The following is a 22,431-nucleotide window of genomic DNA, read 5'->3' as shown; positions in this document are numbered from 1 at the left end:
TTCAGAAGCTTGTTTTTAAAGACTGAACTGATGATTGCTTTCAGAAAATTTTTATTAACTTCTATTCAAGTTCACTGATTTCTTTCCTTAACTGTGTCCAGTCTGTGATAAGCCAATTGGAAGAATTATTTATCATTGATACCTTGCTTTTTGTTTCTAGCATTTTCATTTGATTGTTTTTTATATTTTCCAGTTCTCTACTGAAGTCTCCATTGGCTCATATATTTTGTCCATTTTTTCTATAGATCCTTTAATATATTAATTACAGTTTATAATAGTTCCAGTATTTTGGTCAATATGTTGGTCTGGTTCTGTCAACTGCTTTCTCCACAGTGACTTCTTTTTTTTTTTTTTTTGGCTCTTTTTATGTATCTTGAAATTTTTTATCAAATACTGGATATTATGAGCAAAAAACAGTAGATACTGAGGTAACAGCATTTATGATCGGAAATAGGTATGCCATGTCTGTCAGACCATTTATTGGTTAGACCTTGTGCTTTTAGTAGACCCTGTATGGTGCCTGTGCCACAGAAGCACATTTCTTCATGCTCTTGCCCCTACCAAAGCTGTAGACTGCTGTTGCTTGTTATTCAGTATCCAGTTTATGGTAAATTTACTTGTTAACTTGACCCAGTCTTCATCTTTGGTAGATTCTGTAAGCCTAAACCTCAGGGGTATGATTTTTGTCAACATTTTTACTCCTTCTGTGACAGCCAAACTCTACTGTGTGTATGTGTATGGCCCTGGATGGAGACAACTTTCTTGCTCCATCCCCAGTGATAGCAGAACATCTGCTTTGTGTTGGTACAGGATTTCCTGTCCTCCTTTTGGTGGCTTTTCTTAGTGGGTGCTTTAGTATGCATAATATTAATCTTTAAGTTATCACAAATAATATGTCATTTCATGTATCTATCTGATAAGAACCTTACAATGATTCGCTTTGATTTTCTTATTTCATCCTGTATGCTATTACTGTCATACATTAGGTTGTTGACAGTAGTTTTTTTCTCTTCCAATACTTTAAAGATGTTGCTCCATTGCATTCTGGCTTGAATAGTTTCTGATGAAAAACATGCTATAAATTATATCTTTATTTTTTAAATTTAATTTTTCTATTTTTTCCCCTCTGGTTTTCTAAACTTTTTTTTCTTTTTCTTTGGTGTTTAATGGTTTGTGAAGTGTACAGGGCTTTTTCCTCACTTGAGATTCATTAAGCTTCTTTAATCTGTGTGATTTATTTTATGAATATTGGAAAATTCTGAAACATTTTCTCTTTAAATACTTTTCCTACCCCTTTCTTTTCTTCCTCGGCTCCTGAGACTCTAAATACATGTATTTTAGTATGTTCAGTACTTCCAGACAGGTTTGGGATGCTCTGCTTTCTTTGTCTGTTTGTTTCTACTCTCTTTTCTCTATGTGTTGCACTTCATATAACTTCTTTTGACCTAACTGATTCTCTCTGTGTCAGTCTGCTCAGAAGCCCAGGAATATTATTCTTCCATATTGTAATTAAAACAAATTTATCATCTCCATTATATTCTTTTATATTTTTTATCTGCAGAAATTCTTCATTTGTTAATGATTTTTCTCTGACTTCATACCATATCCTTTGACGTATTAATTACATTTGTTTTAAAGTCCTATCTAATAGTTCCAACATCTGGGCCATTTCTGGTTCTGATTGTGTTGACTGTTGTAACTCTTAACAATGAGTCTCTTTCTTTCATGATTTTGTCATTGAGTGCTGGCCATTGTGTTTAAAAGAATAATAGAGACTGTGTATGTCCAGAAATAGGCCACCTATTTTTCTGTCTGGAAAACACTAATGAGTGTGGGACTTTTGAAACTATCTGGTCAATAGTTGAACTGAAGTTGAGCTGGGTTTTGTGTTTTGTTGTTGCTGATAAACCACAGTCTTTAAATTTTTCCAGTGGTTTCTACTACTTTGTGATTAGTATTGGATTTGGAGTATTGGAGGATTTTTTTTTAAGGGTTCTTGCTCTACTTTCAGCTTTCAGCAAGTTCTGCACATATCTCAGTGCTCTCACTGGTAGTTTGCTGTTCCGTATACTTTATTCAAGGCTTGGTGGGAAGGGTGGGACCAGGTTATCTTGTTGTATCCCTAGTCAGGCAAGCCTGTGCACCTGAATGTCAGGGTAAATAATAATGATCCTGCAGCTCTCCCTCTCTCCCAGCCTGTCCCCACTGTCCTCAGCCTGTTCTCAAAAGGGAGGAGCAGGACACTCAACGATAGCAAACCTTTGCTTTGTAAGATCCTAGGTGCAAATAGGTATCAGCCTTGTCCCAGTAGCAGATGGCATTTTTTTCCTACCTCTCTTTCAGTGGCATCTGACCTTTGCAAGGGATGGTCAAATTCCTACCCCGTACCCAGCAGTAGATGTTTTTGTTTCTACCTCTCTCACAGCAGCTCGGCTTTTCCTTATGCAGGAGTGTAAGGGTTTACTTTTTAGATATTTAAAACTTATCCTCAATAGCTGTCTATATAGCATATTTAAATTGTTTTAAATATAACAATTTATATACTTAAATATAAACATATAATTCCTGATCAACAAGATATATAGCTATCTATATAGCATATTTAAATTGTTTTAAATATAACAATTGTATGTTTAAATATAAACATATAATTCCTGATGATCAAAGATTGAATCTTAGATTTTCAGAGAAGGATGCCTACTATTTGGTTTTTATTATAATTTGTCAATGTGTTTGTTCTTTTTCAGCTTAGGCTTGATTTCCGACTCTTTCCACATGTTTTTCGATAGCACTGCCATTTTGGCTGGACTGGCAGCTTCTGTTATTTCAAAATGGAGAGATAATGATGCTTTCTCTTATGGGTAAGAAGAAAAATCTGCTTGTATGTACCATATTTCTTCTCATATGCTTGCTGGACAATTAATCAAATATTTGTAGAGTAACTTTATGCTGAAGGGACTACATTGGATCATCTTAGAGGCATAATTTGATTTTTGTCACCTCTGGAGGAAGCAATGAATTTTTCATTATTTGATGACACTGCCTGAGTGTTTCTTTTTCTGAGTTGACAGAATATTTTGCAGTGTGATTATATATGTGTAAGCAGAGCTCAGGATGCATACTCTGCTTCTTTCTCTTCCCCACCCCTCTGTCTTTCCTATTCCCTCTCTTCTGCTTTCTTACTGATTCTTTCCCTCTCTCCTTTTCCACCTCTTCGTTTCCCCTATGAGTGCTCTTTTACATTCTCATCCTTCTTCATCACTCTCTCATATTTTCTGTCTCACACTCTTGTTCCCATCCTGCTCTTACTTTCTCTTCTCCTGAACTCCCTTTTCCTTCTCTTACTCTTTGCTGCTTGTCACTTGGGCTTGTGCTCATGATCGTTTTCCCTCTCTCTTCCTTCTTCTTTCCCCCTATACTTTGTCTGTTTTATTCTTTCTTTCCTCCTGCTCTTTTCTTCTACCTTTTAACCTTTATCTCTCAGGCTCTCTCTTTCCTCCTCCCCTTCTGTTGACCTCTTTAGCTCTGCTTCTTTTGTCTCCCTTTCCAAGTCTTTCTTTCCTTCTTTCACTGATTCTCCTTCCCTGAGGTGTCCCTTTCCTGTGCAGTTTCTCTCACTCTCTCTCTGTCCTTTTTACAACCACCTTCTAATATGCACTGTCTCTTATGCCTCTTGTTTTGTTGTTTGCTCTTGTCCCTTCACTGCTTCCTCTTTCTCTCTGGCTTTGTTTCCTTCCTTTAGCAAGCACACATTCTTTCTTTCACATGCTCTTGTTGTCTTTAGGTATTTATTGAGGGTCCATAAAAGTCAAATACTTTTCTAGTTCTACTGATATAAAGATGAATAAGACATGCCTCCTGGCTTCTAGGAACTTGTGGTCTCATGGGGAAACAGTTTTGTAAAAATACGGTAATAGCTATATATTGTGACGATTGCTGAAAAGGAGATATGAAGTTCTGTGGCAGAACTTGCTGATTTTAGTTATAACCAAGGAATATGGTTATTTGTGAAATTACAAAAAGTGAGCCAAAAAATACTAATTTTACCTTTTATAGTATAGAGCAGTAGATCCTATATATCTATAAACTCAAGCAGCTTGACAGTTCAGATAAAAACACTTTTTATGACATGATATTGGTGATATGCAAATAATTTAAACAATAGTTACTAAAAGATTAAGTATATTTTAGATTATTAAAGGTTATATCCAAAGTTACAATTTTTGTTGGAAAATTATTTATATTATATATCAAAAATCTAATTGAATACAACAGTCTTTCTGAATAAACAGTAGCTTACTATTAAAAATTCTCAGTTGTTTAATGCTTACAGTTTCTATTTTTTCCAATTTAGAATGTACTGTCTCCTGCTCTTAAATGGTTTTTAGAAATAGCTTTGAATACCTTCACTACCACAGCAGATTTCAGTATTCCGCTTTAACTAGTTCTCTCCTTATGTGCGTGTGTTTTCTTGTGGGAAAGATTAAAGAATAAAAGCTGGTACAATATTTAACACTATGAATAATTGCTGTAGTAATAAGCAGCATCATTTGTAAACTACTGGTGTCAGGACATCAAAATGATACTGATTAATTCATGTTAAACATAGGGATGAATTCACATAACTCCCCCAATCCCCCGCCAATTCAGGATGACCGCAGTAGCCAACTCACTCTGCAATAGAAGAAAGAGTTGTGGAATATGAGAGCAAGCAAGGACTTTTAAGTATTTCTTTATATAAAAGTCATCTTTGTATCTTGCCACACTCTTATTTTTTAAAGAGCAAAGCTAGCATAAAAGTAATATACATCCAGTAGGTAGACAGATCCATACATACAAGCGTATATACATGTGTACTTACACTTAGATTTTTTTTATTTTTCTTCCTGGCCCAAGAATCTAAATACCAGTCATACTTAATTAAGCAACCACATTCGTGAATTACATGTTCTAATTCTAAGACCTATTCAATCTGTTAAGTAAACACAGTTATGTGTAAAGGCAAGTGTGTTTAGTTTTTATGTGTTCTTAGTTTTGAGCCTACAACCAAGTTTAACAAATGTGTGTTAAACTCAAGCTAATTAAATCACTCCAACAGTTTATCTGAACTTAGGGAGCACACCTACTAAGCTAGGAATTAGAAACAAAAAGATGCCTGAAAAACATTCTTGCCTTTGATCTTGAAATCTGGTAGAACTCAAGCACAAAGGCTTTCAGTCAAGCATTAGTTAATGGGACTACAAGCCTGGATTAAATGAAAATACTTTTTGTTTTTGGATAGTAACCCTGCTGATTTATTAGATAAATTCCTAAGTGTAGGTTATGGAAAGTTGGCTGCAAATTATTTGAATTTAATGAACTTTTTGCCAGAAAAACAAAAAAATTATGTTATGACAAGTAATATGTTATTTGGATGTATTAGAAGATAGAAATAGGCATTATTTCTGGCATAGAAATACATGCTATGTTGGATTGCACTTGACAGCATAAACTCCAACATAACTTTATAGAGTACATTTTCAAGAATTCTCTTTAAAAATATTTTTACAGTAAAAATCATATTACCTAGAAGTTAACATAGAAACCTAAGAAAAGCACAAGTTTTGATGATCACATTATATTAAGGACCAGAATGGTTAACTGCTGTTAGCACCCTTTGAATGGTGTTTGAACATGTTGCTAAGTTAAATGCTTAATTAAAGTTGAAAATGCTGAGTTAAAGTTCTTTCTGATAACTTTAACTAAGCCAAATATACCATATAGAAAAGTAAAATCTTTCCCCAATGCTTCGTACAGGTAGGAAGCAGAAAGCTTCAGAAGTCCATGGAACAAAAGACAGGTATTTTTAAAATAGTTTAATTAGAATTATGTGAAGCTAAAATAGATTCTAAAAATAGGTAATTAAAGGTTTATGCTAAACTTATTAATCTTAGAAAAAGTATTAGAAATATAAATCTCAAGTTGTCTCTGGGATAAGTCAGAAATAATTTCATTTTCCTTCAGAAGCAAAGCTCTACTCTCCAAAGACTTGAAAGCTAAAAGGTACAAAGCAGAAAGCATAAGGAGTTCTTAGAAAAGGAGAAATTAATAAGTTTTTAAAAACCCCTTTCCAGACCCCCTTTTCTACTTTTATCTCTGAATCCTTCTTTCTTTCTCCACTTGTCTGGTTCTGTTTTTCCTTCTCCAGTGGCAACTTGAGATTTAAATTTCTGTGAAAGGTCTTTCTAAAACTACTTACTCTAAGAAGGTCTTTTGATTGACTTGTGAAAATCTGTGTTTTGTGGCATTCTGCTTTTAAACATAATTCATAATAATTCATTTCCTCATTTTTACTACATATATATATATATATAAAATAAAACACACTGTACTATAAACACTAGGACTTTGCTGGCCACTTAAAACCATATTATATGATTTAGAATCTCTGAATGTATGTAATTTTATGATTTAATTTTTAAGAAATAATGTAATAATTCAGTTATTTATTTTGTTCCTCTGTAGGTATGTTAGAGCAGAAGTTCTGGCTGGCTTTGTCAATGGCCTATTTTTGATCTTCACTGCTTTTTTTATTTTCTCAGAAGGAGTTGAGGTATAGTAGATAATGATTTAAAGTCAGTAAATTACATTTCTGTAATGAAGATCTTTATTAATTAAAGATATATAACAGCTGTTTTCAACTATCATTAAATATTGTGGGCAATCTTGGATTAGAGAAGATATTATGTGTATACAAGGGGAGCTTACAAAATAGTCAAAAAATTAAATATATATGAATCTTGGAATTGAAAACAATTAAATGATCGTGCTTTCAAGTTATGAATGAAATGTTAACACTATGAAATGTAGAGGCACAATCTGGATAGTGAGGTCAATAAGAAATTAGAACCTGAGAGTTTTTCCAATGAATCTTTAACATTTGACGTATTTTTTAAAAAGGAAGAAAACTGAAAAATTAGTGAATTTAAAATAAAAAGCAGTATTTTTTTTTTTTTTTTTTTTAGACGAAGTCTCACTCTGTTGCTCAGACCGGAGTGCAGTGGCGCAATCTCGGCTCAGTGCAACCTCCGCCTCCTGAGTTCAGGCGATTCTTCTGCCTCAGCTTCCCGAGTAGCTTGGATTACAGGTGCATGCCACCACACCTGGCTAATTTATTTGTATTTTTAGTAGAGATGGCATATCATCATGTTGGCCAGGCTGGTCTTGAACTCCTGACCTCAAATGATCCACCCGCCTTGGCCTCCCAAATTTCTGGGATTACAGGCAAGAGCCATAAAAGACAGTATTTTAAGATACCAAATAACAACAAGTTTTGGACCAAATATTTATGCTTTTAAATGTTTATATTTATTTAAAAATAGTAATTGTTATTTTTTCTACGGTGTGTGAGCACTGCTTTTATTTCTATGAACTGTTTTGGCAGATTTTGTTAGTGCTTTTAATTCTGAAAATAACTGAAAGTGTTTAATATTGCCTTATGATTTTCTTAGTTGATCAATCAGAAAGAATATCAATGCTATTTGTTTGGATTATGTGTTTTCTAGAGAGCATTAGCCCCTCCAGATGTCCACCATGAGAGACTGCTACTTGTTTCCATTCTTGGGTTTGTGGTAAACCTAATAGGAATATTTGTTTTCAAACATGGAGGTCATGGACATTCTCATGGCTCTGGTATGATGGTTAGAACACTTTGTTTCTTCATCTTCTGTTAATTTTCTATGATAATTATTTACTTGAGAGAATTGTTAATTTAAAAATTTAAACTATATTGATTTCCGATAACGAAAGTAATATGTCAACAGACTATACGAATGTCTTCCTGAACTGTCCCTCCTGCTTCTTTATGACCCTCCATCTCAGTGCCTTCTCAGAGTGGTGTGTGTTATATGGATCCTACCAGACCTCAGTAGCTTATCTGTTTGGTATGATACCATTTATATAAAATAAATATCGGAAAACCACAGACCAAATCTACTTATCAAAAAGTTTTGTGTGGGCCAGGACAGGTGGATCACTTATGGTGAAACTCCATCTACAAAAAAATACAAAATTAGCCAGGCATGGTGGTGCATGCCCGTAGCCCTAGCCACTCAGGAGGCTGAGATGGAAGAATCGCTTGAGTCTGAGAGGTGGAGTTTGCAGTGAGCTGAGATTGCGCCACTGTACTCCAACCTGGGTGACAGAGCAAGACCCTGTCTAAAAAAAAAAAAAAGCTGTGTGTGTGTGTGTGTGTGTGTGTGTGTGTGTGTGTGTGAAATGTAATGTGTAGATATGTCTTGGAGATCCTCATTGTCATGATTTTTTCATATGGTGCAGTGCTGGATTTAATTTACTGGTATTTAGAATTTTTGTAAATGTAAGTGGTATTTTTGACTTGGATAGCATCCACTCTTTTTCTGTCCTTTAGAGTAGCCTGTATAAGACGTTTCTTGTTGGTTTAGTTGTTTTTAGGTATGCTGTGGAGAGACAATTCTGCATTCTTTTGCATTTAGCTCTTTCTACCTGCTTTAATGTGATTTTACTGATTCTGTTACCAAATGCGGCAGCTTTCTTGTGTCTTCCTTCATGTGAGCATTTGCATATGTCTTGTTAATCTGTGTTAGTGTATGTAATAGTACTCTGAGAAATTGGGGCCCAGAATTTTGTCTTTGTTGTTTACTGCCTCATCTCCCATGCCTAGAATGATTCCTATAACATAAAACATTATAAATATGTATTTCTCAAAGGAATGAATAACATTAGATAATGTTATCTTTTGATATTTCTGTATACTTCCAGGTAGTACTTATTTGCATTTCCAGTAAGGTCTATCACTTTCCTCTATGCTTTATTACCTTCTGGGACTCCATAGCAGGAACTTAGGATTGTTTTAATAAATCTGTAACACCTTTTACAAGTAAATGTTTATTGAATTGATCTGAGTTTAGAGCTGATTCTTTGCCCTAGTATCAGTACAATTGTAACCATTTATATATTTTTATATACCTTCTTTGCTAACACTTTGTTTTCTAGGCCATGGACACAGTCATTCCCTTTTTAATGGTGCTCTAGATCAGCCACATGGCCATGTCGATCACTGTCATAGCCATGATGTGAAACATGGTGCTGCACATAGCCATGATCATGCTCATGGACATGGACACTTTCATTCTCATGGTGAGTACAGCCTGAAGACAAAAGGGATAGCCTCCAAATAAATGAAAATTTTTTGGATTACTTTTCCTAGTTGAAATAGTTTATTAAAAAGATACACAATCAACTTCTTTTCTAATGAATCAGTCTAAATGGTTCCCAGGGCTAGTTTATTTTTAGTATAGCAGGAAATTAATTCGGTATAAGGTAGTGGATGTTAGCTTTTTATCCAGGGGTATATCATAATAAAATGATACTCGTTTATGTATTTATTTTTAATTTTTAATTTTTGTGGATACATCAGAGTTGTATAGATGTATGGGTTACATGAGACATTTTGGTATAGGCATGTAACACATAGTAATCACATAAGGGTAAATGGGGTTTCCAGCCCCTCAGCATTTATCCTGTGTTATAAACAATCCAATTATACTCTTAGTTATTTAAAAATGTAAAGTGAAATTATATTTGACAATAGTCACCCTGTTGTGCTAGCAAATACTGCGTCTTATTCATTCTTTCAACTATTTTTTTGTACCCGTTAACCATCCCCTCTCCCATCCTCCTAAATGCCACTATATTAAATGAGTGTTAGTGCATGAGGAACAATTGCATTTTAGGAAATGAAAATTCCAATTTTTTAAGCATCACAAGGCCTTTCGTGCTATATAGGCTTCTAAAAATATGGTAGAGGTTTTCAATTTTGCACACTTGTATTATAATTTTTGATGTCTGTCACCTGATGTTTATGTTTCTTTAGAAATACTTGGATGCTAACTTATATAGCATTGGGTACTAAGTTATGAGGTATTTATCAACTCAATATTTTATTTTGAATTGTATTTTATATAGTTTATAAAATACAGCTTAATAGAAGCTACTTAGGCAACACAATTTGATTAGTCTCAATAGAGTGTATGCTTAAATATTATCTTGTATTTGCAACATAGACAGAACCCTAAAGCTTTAGATTTGAAAATATGAAAGGGATCTTGGAGAGTGAGCCTTCTAAGCCCTTCATTCTTTAGTCTTTGAAATTTTTCCATGAAGCAGGAGAATAGCTTGAACCCAGGACTCCAACCTGGACGACAGAGCTAGACTCTGTCTAAAAAAAAAAAATGTCTAACTACTCTTGAGATATGATTGACATATGAAAAGAGGTAAATATGTATACAACTTGATGAGTTTGGAGGTAAGTATGCAGGCATGAAACCATCACCATGATTCCTCTAATAAACATATCCATTCCCATTGAGAGTTTCTTCCTACACTCAATTCTTTCTTCCTTCCTTTCTCCTTCCTTCCTTCCTTCTCTTCCTTTTTTTCTTTATTTTCTTCCTTTTGTTCTTCATTTTCTTTTTTCTTCCTCCTTTCTTTTCTTCCTTTCTCTTTTGCAGTAAGAGCACTTAATATAAGATCTATACTCTTGGCAGATTTTTAAGTATACAAAACAGTATTAACTATGGCACTATGCCATACAAATCTCTAGGACCTATTTATTTTGCACAACTGAAACTTTGTGGCCTTTGACTAATATTTCCCCATTTCCAACTCCCTCCAACCACGTGCAACCACTGTTCTACTCTCTATTTCTATGAATTTGACTGTTTTAGATTCCTCATATAAGCAGTATAAATGTAGTGTGGCTTATTTCACTTAGCATAATGTGCTTCAGGATCATTCATATTGTCAAAATTAGCAGGATTTCTTTCTTTCTTTAAGGCTGAATTGTATTCCATTGTATGTATATACCACATTTCTTTATCCATTCATCTGTTGATGGACATTTAGGTTGCTTCCATGTCTTGGCTATTGTGATTAATGCTGCAGTGAATATGGAAGTGCAGATATCTTTGAGATCTTGATTTCAATTCTCATTGATATAATACCCAGCTTGCTGATTATATGGTAGTTCCATTATTATTTTTTTGAGGACCCTCCATACTGTTTTCCATAGTGTCTGTACCAGTTTACATTGCCACCAGTAGTGTACAAGGGTTTCCTTTTCTCCACAGCTTTGCCAACACTTGTCTTTTGCTTTTTTGGTAATAGTCATTCTAACAGGTATGATATGATATATTATTGTGATTCTGATTTACATTCCCCATATGATTAGTGATGTTGAGCATCTTTTCATATACCTGTTGGCCATTTGTATGTCTTCTTTGAAGAAATGTCCATTCAAATATTTGGCCATTTAATTTTTTTTTTAATTTTTATTTCATTTATTTTTTTATAAATTTTTTAAATTTTTGTGGGTACATAGTAGACATATATTCTTTATTTTTTAAATTGTTTTGAGATGGAATCTTGCTCTTTCACCAAGGCTGGAATGCAGTGATGTGATCTCGGCTCACTGCAACCTCTGCCTCACAGGTTCAAGCGATTCTTCTGCCTCAGCCTCCTGAATAGCTGGGATTACAGGCATGTGTCACCATGCCTGGCTAATTTTTTGTATTTTTAGTAGAGATGGGGTTTCACCATGTTAGCCAGGATGGTCTCAATCTCCTCCGCCTACCTTGGCTTCCCAAAGTGCTGGGATTACAGGCGTGAGTCATCGTACCCAGCCAATAGGTATATATGTATGTATGTGTGTGTGTCACACACACATGTATATATACACACATTTTTTTTTTGAGATGGAGTCTCGCTCTGTCACCCAGGCTGGAGTGCAGTGGCACAACCTCAGTTCACTGCAACCTCTGCCTCCTGGGTTCAAGCAGTTCTCTCACCCTCCCGAGTAGCTGGGATTACAGGCGTCTGCCACCACGCCCAGCTAATTTTTTGTGTTTTAGTAGAGACTGAGTTTCACTGGGTTGCCCAAGCTAGTCTCTAACTCCTGACCTCGTGATCTACCCTTCTCGGCCTCCTAAAGTGCTGGGATTACAGGTATGGGCCATTGTGCCCGGCCAGGTGTATATTCTTATGGGATACATGAGATGTTTTGATATAGGCATGCAGTATGAAATAATCATATCATGGAGATGAGGTATCTTTCCCTCACGCATTTATCCTTTGTGTTACAAACAATCCAGTTATACTCTTAGTTGTTTTGAAAGGTACAGTTATTATTGACTGTAGTCACCCTGTTGTGCTATCAAACAGTAGATCTTATTCATTCTATTTGTGTGTGTATGTGTCCATTAACCATCCCCACTCCCCCCACAGCACCACACTACCCTTCACAGCCTCTGATAACCATCCTTCTACTCTCTGCTTCTATGAGTTCAATTGTTTTGATTTTCAAAACTATACTCCACAAGTAAGTGAGAACATGCACTATGTATCTTTCTGTGACTCCTTGACCATTTTAAAATTAGGTTACTTATTTACTTTTGCTGTTGATTGTGAGTTCCATATATATTTTATCAGATACATAGTTTGCTAATATTTTCTGTCATTCTGTAAGTTGCCTTTTCATTTTGTTATTTGGTTCCTTTGCCTTGCAGAAGGTTTTTAATTTGATGTAATCCAACTTGTCTATTTTTGCCTGTGGCCTGTGTCAGTCTCTAAAATATGCTGTATTTTTATAACAGTTACACAAGTATGCTTTAAACCTTGCTTGTCCAACTTTTTTGCTCACGTGCATGTCAAGATAATATTGAAAACTGCATATCCCTCACACTTGGCTATCAGCTGGATTTTTTAGGGTAGCTACTTCCTTCCCACACAGCAGTATATCTAGATAGGAAATATTATGTGGTATTATGCTTTTGTATTTCTTTGTTACATTATTGCAGAATATTATTGCAATGCTCTACCAAAGCTGTACTGATAAGGGTGCTTTGACCTTTTTGGTGCTGCGGACCATGAACAGATGACATAGCATATACTTTGTTAGCTGTGATCAGAAAGCTCGTCAGTCTTCCTGATGCTCTGTTTAAACAAATATTGGTAATCTTTTGTCTTGTTTACCTGTATTTTCTGCTTTAGTGTTAAAGGTGATTAGTAATTTTCCAGATATTTAAGGATAGAAATTATAGCACTTTTTTCATCATAAAGGCAAAATGAAAAAAAGTAGTATTTTTATCTCTTCTGTATGAAGAGTTTGCCACATTACGCTAGAAGCTTTTGAAAAACTATTACCATAGTCAGGTTATCTTTCTGTCCTGGCTTCATTTCTTGGGCCTCATAACTTCAAGCAGTACATTTGATTTTCTCTGAATTTTCCACTTGTAAAAGTATTGGAAGATATGTTATGAGTATCAGAAGATTTTCACAGTGTTTTTAGTTTCCTGTGCTTTTAATCTTTTTTAATACAATGATTCCTGAAATCCTCCATACCTTTGATGAATTTTAAAATTACGTCCACTAAATTTACCTCCACTCAATTGTTTTATTAAATTTGAAAAATAAGTTTGTAATTTTGATATGGCTATATAGCCATGCGTTCCTGATGATGCCTTTGAATGAAAAGGACTCTGAGTTGTAAAAATTTGAATGGGGAATTGAAAACATGTTTTAAACTAACTTAATTCTCTACAGATGGCCCCTCCTTGAAAGAAACAACAGGACCCAGCAGACAGATCTTACAAGGTAAGACAAGCAATTTTTATGTTTCTTAGTTTTTTGAAACTGCTTTTATTGTTTTTGAAGTTTTAGTTGTCTGAAATTTTCCTTTAAGAAAAATATATAACACAGTGTTTGTGTTTAGAATGTTAGCCTTTCTAGTGATCTTTTTAAATATACTAGTAGATATATTAGCAGACATTCTTTTAATTATCACTTGACTGTTTTCTCTGATTTAATAAGAAAAGCAAAATATTGAGCTGGGTACAGTTGGCATGTGCCCCACAATCCCAGCTACTCAGGAGGCTGAGGTGGGAGAATTGCTTGTGCCCAAGAGTTTGAGACCACCTTGGGTAACATGTGAGACTTCCATCTCAAAAGAAAAAGATTCAGAAACTATTCTGCTTAAATATAAGTAATGGCCATGCCTGTGACTGTAAACATTGTATAGATCTTCCTGATTTACTGTAGAGTTATGGCCTAATAAACCTGTGGTAAGTTAAAGATGTTGCAGGTTGAAAATGCATTTAACACACCTAACCTACTGAACATAGTCATTTTACCTTGCCTATCTTAAATGTGCTCAGAACACTTGGCATCTGCCTACAATTGGGCAAAATCATCTAACACAAAGCCTATTTTGTAATAAAGTGTTGAATATCTCGTGTACTTTATTGAATACAGTCCACTGTGAAGTATAATATTGGTTGTTTACCGTTGCCATCACATGGCTGACTGGGAGCCTGCTGTTGCTGCTCAGCATCATGAGAGATGATCATAGCACATTATTGCTAGCCCAGGAAAAGACCAAAATTCAAAATTTGAAGTTCAGTTTCTACTGAATGCATATTGCTTTCGCACCATCGTGAAGTCGAAAAGTCACAGCTGATCATTTTAAGTCGAGGACTGTCTGTAGTCGTATGTTTGCCTTTTTAAGATTATTACATAGTTTTCCAAGAATAATATTTAATATATTTTTATGTTGTGGGAAAATTTAGAGCTAAAAATCTAATGCAGAGTGAGAACTCCATCATATTTGTAGGCCATCCATAACTAATACCTGTAGGAGCTTACATGGTGTGTAAAATTGTATATTGCAAAGTTATACAAGCCAGAGAAAATCAATCCTGCCTATGAATTATAGTAGTTTTTTTGGGGATGGGGGGTTGAGTTATGAACCAATCTCTGGCTCTGGGTTTCTATTTAGACCTTATTGTCAGGGTTTCCTAATTTTCTGCTATCTTCTTGCCTTTATTAACTTTTGACTTCAATCTGACTTTTCTGATTGGTTTCTGATTCAATCTCAACTGCACCACTATTGCTTCATATAACTCTTGTTTTTTATTTTTTCACTGTGAATATATTCCTTCATACTGAGAAATTTATTTTCAGAAGGCTTAAATGTGTCTTCCAATCACAACTTTTCCATTTACAAAATATATGGAATTGTTTTAGAATAACATTTGCTGAAATAGCTTATAATCATGCATATTTGATGCATCTATATCCAGTACTATAAATTAGCCTTGATAATAAGAATTTAATTTTGAAAATCATCACAAGTTGGAGGAAAGGAAGTTAGATTTGCCTTCCTAATTTTCTTTTATATAAGTTATTATGAAAATAAGTTTATATTTTCTGAACATTCATCAGATAATGGTGGCTGAAGAGCCCAGTAAATAGCTGAAGAACAGAGATATCTACCTGGCATTAAAAACTTATTGTAAAACGACCAGGTAGATAGATACTCATGCATGAAAAACTTGAATTAATTAAATTTTTCAATTATTTGCTATCTCTTGACCCCTAGCTTACCAAGTTCTTGGGGAGTTATATTATCAGTATCCTAGCATGTCTTCTAAGGCTTTTAACTTTGGATAAGTTAAACATCTTAGTTTATATTTCTTTCTTAGTGATTTTTCTTCTTAAATAGTTTATGTAGTAAGAAGGGCTTAGGTAGTTTTAATGACTCTTACTAATAAAATCAGTTTTCAGGTTAGCAAATAAATGGTAGTGAGGACTTCCAAGTCTAAGGAAAATCAGGAACAAATCATTATTTTCTTTTTCCTTTTATATTTAGAGTCATTTTCATTTTTTATTCTACCAAAACACTGGTTAAAGAATATAAAGGTTTAAAAGCAGGTATTATATATTGACGTTTTTAGTATCCCCTTTGATGTGTATTTTTTTTCCAGTTTTAGTTTTAAAAGTAAAGGCCCAACATTATTAAACTATTTCTCCAGTAGATATGTGCTTTTTTTGCATTAACTTTTTCTTTTCAGATAGGGCAGATGATGATGTTGAAGAATGTTCTGTTTTTAGTAAGGCATGGTTGAAGTTTAAGAATGTTTTGCTATATAGCAATTTTGTATTAAAGATCTAAATGTTGAATAATTTTTCTTAATTGAGTTTTTTTTTTCAGGAAATACTGTACATAAATCATTGCTATTTGGAAATAGCGGATAGGAACTGAATATTCTATGAGTATATCTGACTAAATTCCTTTGTTTTGGAAGAGTTTTTAAGAGATTTGTTCTTCCCTTTTTTTTTTTTGAGATGGAGTTTTGCTCTTGTTGCCCAGGCTGGAGTGCAGTGGCATGATCTTGGCTCACTACAACCTCCGCCTCCCAGGTTCAAGTGATTCTCCTGCCTCAGCCTCCCGAGTAGCTGGGATTACGGGCATGCACCACCATGCCCAGCTAATTTTGTGTTTTTAGTAGAGACGGGGTTTCGCCATGTTAGGCTGGTTTCGAACTCCTGACTTCAAGTGATCCACCCACCTCAGCCTCCCAAAGTGCTGAGATTACAGGCGTGAGCCACCACACCCGGCCGAGAGCTGTTCTTAAAGAACCATTCTGTTTGAAGAACAGTTATAATGAGTCAAACTGTATATAAATGAAAAGTTATATGTAGGTAGCGAGGGATGATTTATATTTAATGTAATATTTCATACAAACTTCCATCAGTGTCAGAAAATATGAAGTATAATTTCCCAGAACACAAGATTTGATTTGACTCATTACCAGTCAATTTTTAAATTATGAGAAAATTTCTTGAGTTTAAGTAAGTTTGTGTTTCTATACCTAAAAATAATTATAGTTAGGCCAGGTATCGTGGCTATAATCCTAGCACTTTGGGATGCCAAGACGGGGGATCAGCTGAGGTCAGGAGTTTGAGACCAGCCTGACCAACATGGAGAAACCTCGTCTCTACTAAAAATACAAAATTAGCTGGGCGTGGTGGTGCACACCTGTAATCCCAGCTACTCTGGAGGCTGAAGCAGGAGAATCGCTTAGACCTAGGAGGCAGAGGTTGCAGTGAGCCGAGATTGTGCCATTGCACTCCAACCTGGGCAACAAGAGCAAAACTTGTTTTGTTTCAAATAATAATAATTATAGTTTACCCTTTAGTGTGTAGCAAATAATAAAAAGGAAAAATTATTTCTCAAATAGATATGTGCTTTTTATGCCTTAACTTTTTCTTTTCAGATAGGGCAGGTGATGGTGTTGAAGAATGTTCTATTTTTTGCATGACATGGTTGAAGTGTGAGAATGTTTTGCTATATAGAAATTTAGTATTAAAGTTCTAAATAATTTGTCTTAGTTGAGTTTTCTCAGGAAATATTGTATATAAATCTTACTTCCTGATATTTTAAATGGTTTTCTAGGTAACTTTGACTTACTAAATGTTATTATGTTTAAGTTCTTAGAATATCAGTATAACATCAGTATTCTACCAAATTAATATTTAATTATTAAAAGTTCAAAAATAAATATGTATTTTATATTTATTTTAAAATATTTAAATCTCTGCCTTCTTTCACATCACCTTTGAGTGTAGTATGTAACCAATTTAGGTAGAGCTTTTAGGATAATAACAGGGTAAGCAGTTTATAGGAAATTGTAGTCCCAAATGGTAATAATTCTAATCACCAGCAGAGGGCTCTGTAGGTACGTATATCTATAGTTAAAATGTTTTCTTGACCAGCTCTTTTAGCCTAATGCAGTTTCCTTCCCCTAACAAATTATTAACTTTTGGACTCCTTTTAGCCAGAGGTGAATGTTCACAAACAGTTTTTAAAAATCACCTTGCTTCTCTACTTCATTTATACCATTAAGAACAAGTGTAATTTACCAGTCAGTTACTTTAACCCCTGTTGATTTGAAACAGAAACATGATTTTAATTCAAAAATGTACTATTATATTACATGGTTACTAAACAGTGAATATACGTGCTTACTTACTTTTAAAATTGATATCTAGTTTTTTATATATAAAATTAAGAGTATAGTTTTAGGATATACTTGTATTTCAAATTAACCAAAAGATACCATTTTGATTTTTATTATGGTTCATTTCTAGGTGTATTTTTACATATCCTAGCAGATACACTTGGAAGTATTGGTGTAATTGCTTCTGCCATCATGATGCAAAATTTTGGTCTGATGATAGCAGATCCTATCTGTTCAATACTTATAGCCATTCTTATAGTTGTAAGGTAAGTGTTACTGTATTAAAATAAGAACTAGGAGATAAATATGTTACTTAAATTACAGATCTAAAATAAAATAATTATGTTGTTTTCCTTAGGAAATTTCTACATAGATTCTCTTTTCTTTTCTTTTTTTTTTTGTTGAAATGGAGTCTCGCCCTGTCGCCCAGGCTGCAGTGCAGTGGCGCGATCTCAGCTCACAACCATCTCCGCCTCCCGGATTCAAGCAATTCTCCTGTGTCAGCCTCTTTACTAGCTGGGATTACAGCCACCTTCAACCAGCTGTAAATTACTGCCTGGCTAATTTTGGTATTTTTAGTAGAGATGGGGTTTCACCATGTTGGCCAGGATGGTCTTGAACTACTGACCTCAGGTGATCCACCCACCTCAGTCCCTCAAAATGCTGGGATTACAGGCATGAGCCATTGTACCCAGCCAGATTCTCTTTTAATCTTCATATGTTTTCTGTGTTTGCCATGTATTTCTTACCTACAGTCTGTTTCTTTTTGAGACTTGGCAGCTAAACTTTTTGGTCATAGTTCAAATCAGTAGTAATTTTCTTGAATTCAACATTCCATCTATAGAGTAAAATTATGGAAATATAAAATATATTCACTATAGTTAGTGTATTATTCCTTTGACATCTGCATCTTACATTATTAAATGTAAAAGAATATCAAAGTCTCTACTGGAACCATTTTTATTCATAAAGTCACATTATCCTTGCAGAAGTCTTGTAAAAATGCTTCCTGAAATGAATTATGTCTGTCTTCCTATCTGGCTTACAAAATTTTTGAGGAAGCATCTGTCTCCTAGCTCTTTTATCTTTCTATTGCCTACTCTAGTACCAATGTATATGGAAAAATAGACTTGTATAGGTGTATAAATTCTCAATAAATGTTTGCTGAATTAGATTATATGGTTGTTATCTTTTAAGTTGAACTCATCCTGAGATATATTTTACTATTGGTTTAGTTTTTATCATAATGATAAGACAATATGTTCCATTATTTTAACGTCTTCAGTTATTTAGAAATGTACATATACACTGTATATGTCTTAACTGTTTTTATTTTTTCATTGTGATTTTACTGTCAAGAAAACTTTTTTGTAGTGATAACAGAGAGCTGCCAGAGACCAGACCCTCATGATTCTTGTAGCTGGTAGTTTATTAGAATTGATTAATAGAGTATGATAAAATCATAATGTACGATTAGTCATAAATGGAGATGTTTAAAGAGTTTCTGCCTACAAAAAAAGATATATGTTTTAAACACACAGATTATTTTTTAATTTTTTCAAATTATTTGAACAAGGAAATAATTCTGCTATATAAAAGTCTGTTATAGGCTCAGCCCAGTGGCTTACATCTATAATCCCAGCACTTTGGGAGGCTGAGACAAGAGGATTGTTTGAGACCAGGAGAGTATAAGACCAGCCTGGGCAACATAGTGAGATCATGTCTCTACAAAAAAAATTTAAAAATTAGCTGGGCGTGGTGGTTGTGTACTTATAGTTGCAGCTACTTGGAGGCTGAGGCAGGAGGGTCTCTTGAGCCCAGGAGTTTAAGGCTGCAGTTAGCTATGATGGTGCCACTGGATTCCAGCCTGGGTGACAGAGTGAGAGCCTGCCTCTAGATAAAAAGGAAAAAAATGGATTTCATATAGTTTGAAATACCTTTTTTTCTTTGGAAATCTTACTGTACTTGAAAGTTCAGCTTAGATGTCCCATATTCTGTGAAACCTGACTTTTGGTAATTTATTCACGGTTACAACTATAGCTCCTTATTTGTGCTTTTAGTGTTCACCTAATTGCTTAAATACTTCTCAGAGTAAGATCTTAATATTCACTTATGTCTCCACTCTTAATATGCTAATTCTGGCTACAATTATGTCTTGGCTGGAAAATGTAGCAATCTCCACATTGACCTCTCTGTCTCCCTCTAAACACTTCACATTGGCTAAAATTATCTTTTATAAATGAGGGTTATGTTACATATAAAAATTATTTAAATCCTCTAATACTCTTGCCCTTAGGATAAAGTCCGAACTCCTTAATAGGGCTTCATGATATTACCCTTGGTGACCTCTTTGGTCTCTCTCAGTACTTCTCAGTTCATACTTTGCTCTTCAGCCACAGTAAATTATTTTAGTTCCCTGAGTATATTATCAGTTCTCTGGATTCTGGGCTTTGCTCATATTTCCTCTGTTTAAAATACCCTTATACTTCATGTCTTCCTTGCCCCACCCCCACCAACACACGTATGTGTATCACAACTACTCATCCTTTAGATCAGATTCAGTTTAAATGGCACCTCTTTGGGAAGCATTTCCTGATGCTCTACCTCCCAGCCTGAGTTAAGTGTACCTATAGCACCTTCTACTGTAGTACGCTTTTCATAGCATTTACTTGCTATAGCCTGTTTATTATCACTCTGGACCTCCATTAGGGCAAATGGTTTTTCATTGTTTTAAAGTCAGCGCCTAATTCTCCCTGGCAAAAAAAAAAAAAAAAAAGTTGGTACACTTTGAATTTGAATCAAAATAAATTTGTGGGTCTTTTTCAACCTCAGAGAATTACTTTAATTCCAAATTGGGAATTCTTAGTTCTGTTCTCATTCATTGATTTCTCTAATTTAACTAATTTAAATTTAATTTCTCTAATTTAACACACAGACACCACAAGAGAAACTTGTTTTACTGAATATAACACACATTAAGAAAACTGCACAAATTGTCTTCACCAAATATTTATTAAGGAGGCCCTTTCACCTACTTAAAAAGATCTTCACTGTCTTGATCCTATATTGTGATAGGGGAGTGAGACAACAAACAAATTAATAAATTAGACTGCTTGGATGTCAAATAGTTACTTGTATTGTGTAGATTTAAGATATGATTATATGATAGTGATTGAGTTCTACTTTAAATTGAGTAGATCTGGAAGACTTCTGAAGAAGGCCCCTTTAACCTGAGATCTGACTGTCGTAAGAAAAGCTTGTCAGAGGAAGAACATTCTAGTCTAAGGATCAGTTGGTAGAAAGGCCTTGTGGTGAAAACAGCTTTGATACTGAAAGGAGGCCAGTATGACTGAAGCATAGGGAGTAAGAGGAGAGAGGTTTGAGATAAAGTTGGAGAAATAGGCTGGGGAAGATTACCTGGGTTAAGAGTTTGGATTTTTCACAAGTGCAGTGGGACACAATAAGGATGTGACATTATTTGATATTCATTTTAAAAAATGATTTTGGCTGTCATGTGGTTAATAGATTATAAGGGGACACAAGTGAGAACAGGCAGACCCGCTAGAAGGCTATTAGATTAAAGTGGAATAGATGAGAGGCCATGGTGGCTTGGTCTTAGGTACTAACCTTAGATATGGAGAGACACAGATCAAGTTAGAAAATGCTTTGGGGTACAGCTAACAAGATTTGCTTGAGAATATGAATGTATGGGTCAGGGTTGAGTGAAAGAAGGGAATTAAGGATAGTGTCTAGAGTTTTTATCTGGGCAATGAGTGAATGAGGTATTGAAAGAGAGGAGACTGGGAGAAAGGTAATGTTTTTGTTTTTGAAGGGGACTATAGATCAGAAGTTTTGTCTTGGATGTAAGTTTGAGATCTCTTACATTTATATGGAAATTTCAAGTAGACAAAGAGTGTACAAATAGGCATTCTAGGGAGCAGCCAACTGAAAAGAAAGGGTTGAAAATAGTCCGCACCTGGATTTAACATCATGGAATGGCATTCATCTGGCACAGGAATTCATGAATGCCACTATTCCCACTCCTTCTGTTTTCCTGGAAAATATTCCTCATTATGGTGCTTCTGCCTGCTAAAACTGATTTAGCTTCAGGGTCCCTTTCGATATAGTGCCTCAAGCAACCACAACCAGCCAACCACAGCTGACTTCCAAGGTAAAACTTATTTGTCATCCTTGTCTAGGTCCTACTGAACTACTTATAAACTTCTCTGTAACTTACATAAATACATAGTTTCAGGTCATATAATTGGATTCCTTTTTGTTATTGTAATCTTTAATATTTTTATTATTTGCCCTTTTTTTCCCTGATAACCAAAGTAATACATGTGTATTAGTCAGTTCTTGCATTGCTATAAAGATATACCTGAGACTTGGTAATCTATAAAGAAGAGAGGTGTCATTGGCTCACAGTTCTGCAGGCTTTACAGAAAGCATAGTGCTGGCATCTGCTCTGCTCCTGGGGAGGCCTCAGGAAGCTTACAGTCATGGTGGAAGGTGAAGGCAGAGCAGGCATGTAGCATGGTGAGAGAGAGAGGGAGAG

General features: G+C 34.8%; 1 protein-coding gene across 2 annotated transcripts in view; it reads left to right on the top strand.

The window, feature by feature from the left end:
- SLC30A7 (solute carrier family 30 member 7) overlaps positions 1–22,431 on the top strand; it is a 74,618-nt gene that overhangs the window by 8,177 nt on the left and 44,010 nt on the right. The window contains exons 3-9 of one of the 2 annotated variants that reach the window (XM_054236607.2): positions 2,748–2,861; positions 6,505–6,592; positions 7,545–7,671; positions 9,013–9,156; positions 13,618–13,668; positions 18,004–18,139; positions 18,232–19,045. In XM_054236607.2, coding sequence (XP_054092582.1) covers positions 2,748–2,861; positions 6,505–6,592; positions 7,545–7,671; positions 9,013–9,156; positions 13,618–13,668; positions 18,004–18,139; positions 18,232–18,421 — 850 coding nt within the window. In that variant the 3' untranslated portion in view covers positions 18,422–19,045. Of the gene's footprint in view, positions 1–2,747; positions 2,862–6,504; positions 6,593–7,544; positions 7,672–9,012; positions 9,157–13,617; positions 13,669–18,003; positions 18,140–18,231; positions 19,046–22,431 lie in introns of those variants that run through there. The other variant, XM_002751133.6, reaches the window with a different exon arrangement.

This window comes from Callithrix jacchus, chromosome 7, assembly GCF_049354715.1.
Source record: "Callithrix jacchus isolate 240 chromosome 7, calJac240_pri, whole genome shotgun sequence".
NCBI lineage: Eukaryota > Metazoa > Chordata > Mammalia > Primates > Cebidae > Callithrix > Callithrix jacchus.
The sequence above is the reverse complement of the archived record's forward strand: the minus strand, read 5'-3'. Positions and strand labels throughout refer to the sequence as shown.